General features: G+C 38.5%; 1 protein-coding gene across 1 annotated transcript in view; it reads right to left on the reverse strand.

Annotated features, from left to right (window-relative positions):
* NOX1 (NADPH oxidase 1) overlaps positions 1-11,978 on the reverse strand; it is a 29,535-nt gene extending 17,557 nt beyond the window's left edge. Inside the window, exons 1-2 of the mRNA XM_016131511.2 lie at positions 5,419-11,978; positions 2,027-2,122 (exon numbers count right to left, since the gene is read on the reverse strand). Of these exons, the coding sequence (XP_015986997.2) occupies positions 2,027-2,122; positions 5,419-5,463 (141 nt within the window). The 5' untranslated portion in view covers positions 5,464-11,978. The remainder of the gene's footprint in view (positions 1-2,026; positions 2,123-5,418) is intronic.

Here is an 11,978-nt window from a genome sequence, read left to right on the forward strand (position 1 = left end):
AACTGACTAGAGTTAGTAGCCACATTTGCTTCTCTAATCAGGTAGTGTGGCCAGCTTGATGAGCCTGTGAGAGAACCATTTTCACCTCTGTGCTTCCTCCTGGAAACTTCTACACCAATGTGCCCAACCCGCCCCCTTCTTTCCTCTTCTACTCCTTTTTTTATTATTAAGTTTACTGGGGTAACATTGGTTAATGACATCACATAAATTTCAGATGTACAACTTTATAATATGACATCTGTATGCTCTATTGTATGCTCACCACCCAAAGTCTAGTCTCCTTTCATCACCATGTATTTGACCCCCTTTGCCTTCTTTGTCCTCCCCCCACACCCCTTCCTCTCTGGTAACCATCATCCTGTCGTCTGTATCTATGAGTTTTTTGTTTGTTCATTTGTTTGTTCGTTTGTTGCTTTTTGTTTTATAACCCACGTATGAGTGGAATCATACAGTTCTTGTCCTTTTCCATCTGACTTGTTTCACTTAACATGATACTCTTAAGATTCATCCACATTGTCATAAATGACAATATTTCATCTTTTTATGGCTGAGTAGTATTCTCTTGTGTGTGTGTGTGTGTGTGTGTGTGTGTATCACATCTTCTGTTCTTAATCTGTCACTTTCCCAGCTTTCTTCATCCTATTACTTTGACCTGACCCTACCTTTCTGCAAACCTTGAGTTCTGCAGCTGCACCCACCCCACATCCCTCCCTCTAAGTATCCCTCTTGTTTGATGGAAGGTCACCCACTGCTGTGTTGTGGGTGAAAAGTAAACAACAAAATAAGTTGTTTATTTTTAACCAAACTCTTAAAATCATAAGCAGGAGTCCATAAGACATATAAAGGCTGCTTTGGTTAAATTCAGGGCAAGGGCAGGAGCACTGCCCAGTTAGCCTTCCCCTTACATCCTGTGGGAGCACCTGAGTTTCTGTGAAAACCAGTTTGAAAAACAATGCTTAATAGTCTTTTTTATTGTATGTTTTCATTAATGGCTCTAGGGAGTGTGCCCTAGATAGGGCCCTCAGGTTTAGTGAACAAAAATACAGGACACCCAGCTAAATTTGAACATCAGATTTAAAAAAGGAATATAGGTGTCCCCCACTTTTCAAAAGTTCTCATTATACCACTTAACTTTTACGAATACCTACATCAGTACCTTTTTTTGCTAACTGATAAAAATCCAAAGAGGATTTTGCTTTTATAAAGAAAAAAAAATGGTGAAAGTGAAAATAGCGTTCGGTGTTAGTTTTGCAGCAGCTCTTACAGAGGTAGCATGAACATAGAGCAATGAGAGTGGCCCTGCCAAGTCCAGTCCTTGGAGAAACACCCAGCATCTCAGCAATGAGTCTCCAGAGCTTCGAACTGCGTCTGGGGACATATGTGCTTTATCTCAATCGATTTTGTGCATTCATTAGCAAGATGTGCCCTAAGGTATCAGAGATAGTAAGGGCGTTACACTTAGCATAAAACTGGACATACTTAAGTCTTTTTGGTATGATTTGGTAGGTTATTTTGGGGGGTCTAGGAATGCTCAAAAAGTTTCCCAATAAATTAATAGTAATTACTTCTATGCTTTATGCCATTTAGGCTTACAAAAGTTTTCATAGGAACACTCTATTTTCAGATAGCAGGGTAAGCCTGTAATTTTTTAGTACAGAAGGCCCTAGAATAAAGTTGTTTCATTCAAGGTAATTTTGTTATAATGTTAATGAGATGCCATAGGAACTTTACTCTCGTTTATATCAATTAGCTTATGGTAAAATTGATTTCATTATATGTCTTTTTGATTAAAGTTGCAGAATCTATTAATGACAACATTAAGTGAGGACTTACTATACCCTTATGACCAATGTAATATTTGAAAAATACTTTTACCAAAAGAAATGATTTGTTTATTTTCCGGAATTCAAAGTTAACTGGGCATCCTGTAACTTTTCTGGTAACCCTAGCCCTTGAGGAAATCACAGCTTTGGGTCAGAGATAAGAAAAATGTTGAGATTCCCCACATTACAACTGTGATACTCACCCCCAGGATTTCTCTTGTGTAGTAGTATTTGTCGTCCCTCTCATATGACAGGAAGGCATGCACAAACAAGAAGACATTCAGCCCCAACCAAGTAGCCTAGAGGAAGAAAAAGCAAGCAAAGAATTAAGTGAAATTTGGGTGTCGGCAGGAGGAGATAAGGGATAGAAAATAGTGTCATTTGGCTATTTTGTGTACATCTGTTTTCATTTTAAATGAGTACAATTCTGCTAGTATCTAGCTTTCAGAGTGACTTAGCACTTCAACACGAGCATTAGATGTTAATGAGCAGGGTCAGCAAACCAAGGTCGATGGGCAAAATCTGGCTCACTGCCTGTTTTGTATAGCCTATAAGCTAAGTATGGTTTTACTTTTTTGTTGTTGTTTTCACACTTTTAAATAGTTGAAAAAATCAAAAGAAGAATGATACTTTATTACATGGAAATTACATGAAATTCACATTTCAGTGTCTATACTAGAACTTAGCCACATCCACTTATCTTCACATTTATGACTGCTTTCATGATACAATGAATGAGTTGAGTAGTTGTGACAGAGACCATATGGCCTGCAAAGCCTGAAATGTGTACCGCTCAGCCCGTTACAGAAAACATTTGCCAACTCCTGGACGACAGCATTTAAACTATTACCTAAAAGACAGCAATCAGTGAATAATGGACTTCTAAAGAAACAAAGAACAAATTTAACAGCTGTAAGAATGCTTATCTGAAAAGGACTAAACCATTCCAGATGGGCCTGCCTCTTTAATTACATCCTGACACACATTTTCCTGTTTTTAGATTGTGAGTCTCTTTTCAAATAAACCTATCATTGCTTTATACTCATTTGAGCTCTTGAGGCTCTTTTTGCCGATTCCAAGCTCTGTCTGCATTGGCAAAGGGGAGATATTTGGAACTCACTGCTCACTGCCCTAGAGACAACCAATCTGGCTCTTGCTCAAGCTTTGGGGGTTCTAGTCTATAATTGGGCAGCAGTCTGGGGCACTGGGATACCTCTAATACATATCCCTGGCCCCAGGATTGATCAGAGCGATATGAGCCCATAGGTAAAGGGCCTTTAGCCTAGGACATTGACCATTCAGACTCACTAGATCAGGACCACTCACACACCTCTAGCAGCATGGCATAGTGATTTAAAGTGTGATATTGGAATCAAACACCCTGGGCTCAAATTCTAGCTCCACCACTTTCTAGCTCTGTAATGTTAGACATTTAACTTCTCTGAACCTCAATTTCTTTGCCTACAAAGTGAGAATAACAACAATAGCCACCTGACAGCACTGCTATGAAGCTTACATGAAATAATGCATGTGAAGTTATTAATGCAATGCTTGGGATGTACTAAGAGCTCAATGAATGCTGGCCACAGAAGTTGCATCATTACCAGACTGGCTTTACCAATTAATTTCTTCCTGCATCCTTAGAGACCCTTTCTATAGATGAGTGTCTTCCAGAGATTCTTTGACTCTAACGGAAAAAGAGATGAAAGCCATAGATACCTCAAGATTCAGAAGATAGAGGAGAGAAACTTATTTAGAGGGAGCAGAACTATTTCAGGATCCAAGAGGGACACAGGCAAGGAACTCTGTCAGCCCATAATCAAATGTAGGCAAAGCAAATGATGAAATACGGTGACATCTGGGAGTAAATTCTATTTCCCACCTTGCCTATCATTTTATCCACTATGAATGGAAAAGCAAGTGGAGTAGAAGACCTGCAGTAAAGAGGAGTAAAAATATTTTTGAGTAATTTATTTTTCATTTAAAATAGTACATAGAAGTATATTGTCAGAGATAGCAAGAAGTCTGAGCCTGCCAGCAGGATTGGTGAGGGATGGAAATTCAAAGCTAGATAGTTAAATGTGAGTCATCACCATGGGCGATAAACTCTCTGAGTAAAAAATAAGAGAGGATTAAAAAGCACAGATGATTCTAAAGCTAGAAACGCCCTTATATTTAAATCTATTCTAGTCACTTCATTAATCCCCCCTACCCTCTTCACACGCATGGGTGACCTGAAGTCTAGAGAGGATAAATAATTTGATCAAGTTCGCTCGATTAATAGCAGAGCCAAAACTAATTTCCAGGTACATTGTTTCCTAAACTAGTGCAAAAGTAAATGTAGGGCATTGAAACATTGAAAATATGTTATAGGATAACCTGCCCAAACAAACACTTGGCCTCTTGTTAAGTGAAGAATAAACAGCCCTCCAGGAGAATGTGATTGCTCTTCATGCCCTCTTCCCTGGAGCACTTGGCAGTTTTATGGGACCTAAAGGAACAACAGGAAAAAAGAGAGAATCCCAGAAGAAGCAATAACATGAAGACTGAGGAAAGTGAGAAAGGACTCAGGGAGTCCCAGGCTCAGAGGTGGCTCAGAAATGGAATAAAGAGAGTGGAGAAAGGGGTGTGTGTGTGTACGTCTGTGTGTGTGTGTGTCTGTGTGTGTGCGTTAGGAGGAAGGAATTGTGTATATGTAATACGGTAAAGGAGTTCTGGCCTGAACACTGGGATTGAGTGATGGCTCTGCAAACGATTCTCTGTGTAACATCTGTGTCTTATTTTCTCCTCTAAAATCAAGGAGTTAATTTATTTCTGCACTATTCAATGCCATAGCCACTACCCACATGCAGCTACTGAGCAATTGAAATGTGGCTCGTCCTGACTGGGTTGTGATGTAAGTGTAAAATGCACATCAGATTTCAAAGACAGTAAAAATAAAATAATATAAATGATTTCATTAATATTTTCAACATTGATTACATGTTAAAAAGATTACATTTTTGATATATCAGGTTAAACAAATATATTACTAGACATTAATGTCACCTATTTCTTTTTACCTTTTTCAATGTAAGTATTAGAAAATTTTTAAATCACATATGTGGCTCACATTATATTTCTAGTGGACAGCGCTGGGCCAGATGATCTTTAAGATCACTTCTAACTCAAATGTTCAGTGATTTTATGAAATCTTGACAAGAACAGTATAGGAAGGATGGAGAGAAATGAATGCTACATGGTAGTAGTTAGAAGTGAGATGGAAGAGAAAAAGAGAAGACAGAAATATTTTCACATTGAAATTTCAAATACTTGTGGCTCGACAACATGGGCAATTGCATATTATTTCTCTCTTTACCAATCAATTTCTAGAGTTGGATTTTTTTTCCTTTTCTAAAATGGTGAAACATATTATACACAGAAAAGTATATAAAACATATTATAAAGTCCTAGAGTCAGACTTTTTAACTGATAACCGGCCTTGATGAACTCAATATTGGCATGGAAACTTTCCCTTTCAAATAACTTTTAAATATTAATATGATGTCTCCTTAACCTGTTACAAGTAATTAATAGGCAGTAAAACATCACTTACCAGAACAAAAACTGAGAGCCAGTGGTTAACCACCCAGTTTCCCATTGTCAAGAGGTGATTTGAAACCTCTCTAGGTAGCAGGAAAGATTCAGCAACCTGGATTCTGGAGAGGTTCTTCCAGGTTGTGGCCTCTGTTCAGCTCGGAGTCTGTGAATCTTGAGATGTGAAAGATGTTCACCTACCCGCAAAGCTTTCAGGAATAAATAAGTGCATTTGGCCCTCCTCCTCTGGACAGAACTATGTTATCAGCTTCAGGAGACTAGCCCAAACTTGAGAACCACAGGGGTTTTCCCTGGTGGGGATTTGTTCCTTCAGGAAATAGCAATCTTCTTGAGTGAGAATATGCTTTCTCATTTTATCGACAGGACCTAATGTGAGACATTACCTTCCTTGATAAGGCATATGCTAAGGTTCCTCACAAGAAAGAGGTTAGACTGGACTATAAAACAGATGACCTCAGGAGAAGCAGGGTAGGAAGCAAGCATGTTAAGGAAGCTGCTTTAAGATGGGCTTTCAGAAGAGTTGCCATATCTGCCAGCTGCAATTTGGATCTCAAGCCTGGCTGGCTCAGAAATTTCTGTATCTGGTGGATGATCAGTATCCAAGAGGTTGATCTGGCTCTGGGGAGAACTTGGCTACATAGGACAAGTGAAAAGAATGGCCAAATAGAATTAAAGAAAATTTAGTGGTATAAGTGTACACCTCAGTTCACAAAACAGTCAGAGTGCTCAAAACAAGGGAGCCAATTGTCTTCTAGTATGATTGATTAGCTAGAGTTGTATGTTTACCTGTAGGCACTGAATATTTTCCTTCTCTAAAGCAGCAAAATACACACAAAAGGGTATATAAAACACGTAGGTAATTTAACAAATAATTTTAAGGAATGAACATCTATGTACTCACTACCTAATAAAATGAACAATATATTAAAGCCCTCTGTGAGGCCCTCTCTAATCACATCCCCCTGCTGTGAACCCTCAGTGAACCCTCTTCTCTCCCCCATCAGATGTAACTACTATCTTGAAATTGGAGATAATCACTGTCTTGTTTTTCTTTATAGTTTTACTAACTAAATACATCCTTAAACCATATACTGTTCAGCTGTTCTTGTTTTTGAACTTTTGAATAAATGGAACCCAGTTGTTTGTATGTATGCTTCTATGATTTGCTTTCTTTCACTCAACAGTATGGTTTTGAGATTCATATATGTTGGTACGTGTAGTTTCAGTTTATTTATACTGCTTTATAATATTCCATTGCTTGAACATACCATAGTTTATTTATCCATTTTACTGTGGTTAGATATGATGATGGAACAATGTTGATGGAATGATATGCATGTGCTACAGTTTCTCTAGGGTATATATCTCCCGAAGTAGAATTTCTGGGTCCTGGGATTTACACATGTTCAATTCTGCTATGTAATACCAAATCCTTTCCCAAATTGGTCACATAAATGTGTACTCCAATAAGCCATGAATGAATGTTCTACTTCTTCCATATATTACCAACACTTGGTATTTTCCAGACTTTCTATTTTTATGATAAAATAGTATAAAATACTATTTTATTGTGATTTAAATTTTTATTCCCCTGATTACTAATGAGGTTGAGAATCTTTTACTTCAACTATTGGCTGGTTGAGGTTTCTCTTTTGAGAAGTGTTGTTCTAGTTTCTGGCCTATATTTCTATTGGTTTATTTTTCTGTGCCTTACAGATTCTTGGAGTTCTCTTTATAATCCAGTATTAATCTTTGATTGGTTATGTTGATGACTTGTCTTTTCACTGTCTTAATAGTGTTTTCTGGTAAATAAATGTTTTTAATTTAAATGTACTGTGATTTGCCAGTCTTCCCCTTTATGATTTATACATTTTCTGCCTTCTTTTAGAAATCTTTCACTACCCAGAGATCATTAAGATATTCTCTGATTTTTCATTTTAAAAGTTTTATAATTTTGCCTTTCACATTTATGTTTCAAATCCATCTGGAGTTCACTTTTGTGTGTATGTGTGTGTATGGTGTGAGGGTACAATTTACTATTTTCCATATGGAAACTAATTGTGCCAGTACCATTTTTGAAAAGTACTTTTTTTCACTGATCCAAATGTCAGTTCTATTATACATCAAATGTCTATATATAGGCGGGTTTGTTCTTGAACTCTATTTAGTTCTCCCCACAGCCTTAATTCCTATGGTTTTATGATAAGTCTTGACGTCTGATAGGGCAAGTTACCCCATCTTGTTCTTCGAGAGTGCTTTGGCTCTTCTTGACCTTTTGTACTTTCATGTAAATTTTAGATTCAACTTCCTCTTGAACCTCTTTTGTTACATTTACTGCTAAGTAGTTTACATTTTTATATAGTTATAAATTATGTCCTTTAACTTTAATTTTTAATTGTGGCTATTATTTAAAAGTGCAACTGGTTTTTATATATCAGTTTTTGTACAAGCAATGCTGCTAAACTCATTAATTATAATAATATTTCTGTATTTAGCTTTTTAGATTTTCCACAGACACAGTCATATTTTTGGTACAATGATGACTTTATTTCTTCCTTCCTGATTCTTATATATTTTATTTCTTTTTATTGGCTTAGTGCACTCACTAGAACTTCTAATATAACATTGAACAAAGGTAGTCATAACGAACCCCTTGTCTAATTCCCAGTCTCAAAAAGGATTCTTTCAAAATTTCACCTTTAAGTGTAGCTTTTTGTAAATACCTGGCTATGTGTTCTTATTTTACTTTACTTTAGGCACAAAAGTGAATATTTATTTAAATAAGAAATCATAGCACATTTTAACAGTTTTATTGAGGTATCATTTACATACCATAAAATTTCTCTGTTGTAAGGGTACATCTCAATGCATAGCGCATTTTATATTTTAAAAAGCTGAAAAATATTTTCAGTATCACAAAACTCACAAAAATAGCATAATACTTTCTTTAGCTGCCTAATACACCAGCAACTTAGTGTCATAACACTAGGTGAAATTAGCACAGTGGGTGGTTGGAGTTTTCCTGAAAGCCGTTTCTATACTAAGGCAGATAGCAATCAGTTAACTGTACAAGGAAGTGTCAGTGAACCACGTAATATATATTCTCCTAAACCAAAACTAAACTTACCACCAATACAACTTCCCCTTGGTTCTATTCTAGAAATGCCCATGGCCACTCCAGCATCACTTGATGTGAGGGGAAGCATGACAGAGGGGAAGAAGAAATGGAAAGAGACAATTATCTTAACCATTTGTATTGAAAATATGTTACTTTTGCAAATTCAAAACAAAATACTTGACTATGTCTGAGATCACATCTTAAAAGAGAAACTAATGCCTGTCCTTGGGGAATTTATGGAATTAAGCCTGGAAAAAAAGTTTTTTAGGGACATGGGCTTATCTATGTTTTGTTTTCATTTGTTTGTTTGTTTGTTTTGTTTTGTGGATGTTTTCTTTTTTTTTTGAGAAGGTTTAGTTTGTTTTGTATGTGGACCCAAGGAGTCACGTTAGGACTGGAGGCTCTAAAGTAATGCATTTTTGTTTAACATAAAGCAGAATTTTCTAGCACAGTGTTCAAAGAAATGAAGAGGTAATGAGTTTCCTGTGATTTGACATTAAGGAAAAATAAACAACTATTATTTTATAAGGGGACTTTCAGCACTGGATGGACAATTAATGAAATGTCTTTTAAGTATCTTCCAACCTTAAGATCCTGTGATTCATAAGAGAATGATTTTCAATCTAGATACCAATTGAAGCCGGTGGGTAGGGGCCCCCATTTCCAGTATCAGAGTAGTAGGAAGTCAATTGATAAGTTGATGAGCATAGAACCTGAGCAGAGATAGTCAGGTAGCCTTAATAGAATATCATTATTAGGCTGCAGCAGAAGGATCAGTTGGGCCCTTTCAAGATAAGATTATACCAGCTAATCCAACTAAAATATGCATGCCCCAAATCTGAGGGCCTTCTTCCTTGGGCAATTCTGGATACAGTAAATATGTCTTACTGTCCATCTCCCCCTTTTTTTGCAAATGCTCCAATAACTACTTTCCTTCTTTTGGCTCTAGACATCACAACACCTCCCCTCCCTCTTTGTTTTACCAAACTGTCTTAATGTTTGCATTTCCCAGGTTGAATGACATCAAGTTTGAGGTTGGCTGCTTCCTGGAGACCTCTCAGGAGTACTTAAATGCCACCAGCAATTTATCTGCAGTTATACTATAGGCCATAGGGTTTTGGAAAGATTTCCTGTTGACTGTTGATTACACCCATGGAAGGTGGATTTCTGTAAATTGCAAACACAGAGCTCCACCTTAACTTGCTCGTTCTGTTTTCTTCCTGATCACTTGTCTTCGTCATCGTTTGTCCCCAACTTACCTTACATTTATAACTCTTGTACACCTTTTCCAGGAATTAATATGTAACAGTAAGTACTGAATTACTTAACAGTTTAAACATTTGCTTAGGAAACTGAAAAAAAATGCTTCTAAGAATTCTTTTAAGTATTTGATTGTTAGGACTTCAAAAAGGTAATTTTAAGTAGTCATGAATGGAAAAATTAGTGCATTGTTGTATTTATTTTATTGTTTATAATTGTTTTTAATTTGAATCCACAGAGGATGGTGCTTGGAGGACATCCTCTTTTTAAAGGTTAGTCTACCTGAGTTTGAAGTCTGCCTCTAAAGTTATTAATCTATCTTTGATCAGTGTCCAAAAATGAAACATCCCATAATGATAAGAGGGACTGATGCATGTGGAATTTTTTGAAATCAATTCTTTTCACTATGTTAAATCAGAATCAGAGCTCACAAAGCAGCCTCTCTCAACGATAATATGGTGTGAGGGAGCTGGATTTAACTCCCAGCTCCCCACATACTACCAGTGCTGCCTTGGAAAAGTTTAACTTTTCTCAGCTTCAGTTTTTTCATCTGTAACTTAGCGTACTTGTTTCTCATGGAGAGAATATCCAAGTAGTAGCCTATATTGAGAGGCAGAAAGTGTGTGGTATTAGGGAAGAAGCAGTGAGGCAGTATGGTATAGTGGTTAGAAACACAGATTCCAGGGCCAGTTTACCTGAGTTTGAAGTCTGCCTCATTTTACTTATCTATGAAATTTTATTTAATGAAAATTAGATGAGTTAAAATATGTAAAGCAATTAGAACAATGCACTTCACAGTTGCTTGCTGCTATGATGATAATGATCCCAAAGAAAATATAAACCAAGGGCCTGAACTCAACAGACTTTCTTTTACCATTGAAAAAGGGAGCAGAGCAAGTCACCTGAAGTCTAGCTGAACAAAAGTCCTACAACTAGGGAACCAGAGAAGAGGCCACTTCGAAACTGGTAGGAGGGTTGGAGAGGCAAAACTGGCTAGTCCCACTCCCACATGTGGCAGTGAGAATCAGGAGAAATATCTTGGCTGTAGAGATCCCACAGAGAAGTGAGGGGTCCTAGCTCCAAACTGGGCTCCCCAGTCCAGGGTTCCGGTGCTGGGAAGAGATATCTCTACAACTTCTGGCTGTGAAAACAAGTGTAGATTTTTGCAGAGTGAGAGGAAAGGCTGGGGGAATCCAGGTGTTCCTCTTAAAGGGCCCTGCATGAACTTACTTGGTGACGGACTCACTCTGAACTCCAGCACTGGAGTAGCAGCTCGAAAGGCACCAGGGACATATAGGGAGGAACTCAATTGTCTAGCTTCAGGAAAGAGGCTGGAGGGGAAGCTTCCTCTTGGACAGAAGTGTTGGTAGAGGGCATTGTTCCTTTTTAGAGCCTTCCCCCGCTTGGCTTGCAGATCCAAGCAGCCGCCATTTCTGAGTCTCCGGCAACAGAGCTAACGCAGGTCACCTCACACTGGTGAGTCAATGAGACCTTGCCCCTTCCAACTGGTGGCATGTCCAAGCTGCTACCAGTAGATTTTCCATATAAACAGCCTGTCTTGGCTCATGCTGTGGATTTTCCTAAAATCTTTCCGAGGTTCAAAAAACCTAAACAAGCAGCATCGGGCCTCAACATGCCCCACACCTCTTGCTGAGCAGTCCCAAGCCCAGCACTAGCAGCAGCTGGCCTCAGTTTGCAGCTTGGCCTCTCAAGGTACTTCCAAGCCCAGTATGAGTGGTGGCCATCTGCGGATTGCTTCGTGGCTCATGCCAGGTGGCCCCAGGCAGGGCACAGGCTACAGCTGAACTTGGCTTGAGGCAGAGCCCCTCCCAGGAAGCCCTGGCCTTCATTCTCCGTGGCCAACTTCGATCTAAGCAGGAACACCACCTGGGGGCACATCTGAGAACGACACACCCAAAGGGCAGACATGGCATGCACTAGAGCCCTGCTAAAGCAAATCCTGCTCTGTAGGGTCAACACATTAGCTCCTCCTCTGGTCATTGCCAGCCATCACAACCAATCAGCCTGAGGATCGATCTCTCCCATTGACAAGTAAACAGCAAACAAGGCTCAATTCCAATAGGAAGGCACATGTAACCCATACAAGGGATATAGCTGGAGCACCTGGCTCAGGTGACCAGGAAAGACTGTGCCACTGGGACCCACAGTGCACCTACTAC

Source organism: Rousettus aegyptiacus, unplaced genomic scaffold, assembly GCF_014176215.1.
Source record: "Rousettus aegyptiacus isolate mRouAeg1 unplaced genomic scaffold, mRouAeg1.p scaffold_m13_p_9, whole genome shotgun sequence".
Lineage (NCBI taxonomy): Eukaryota > Metazoa > Chordata > Mammalia > Chiroptera > Pteropodidae > Rousettus > Rousettus aegyptiacus.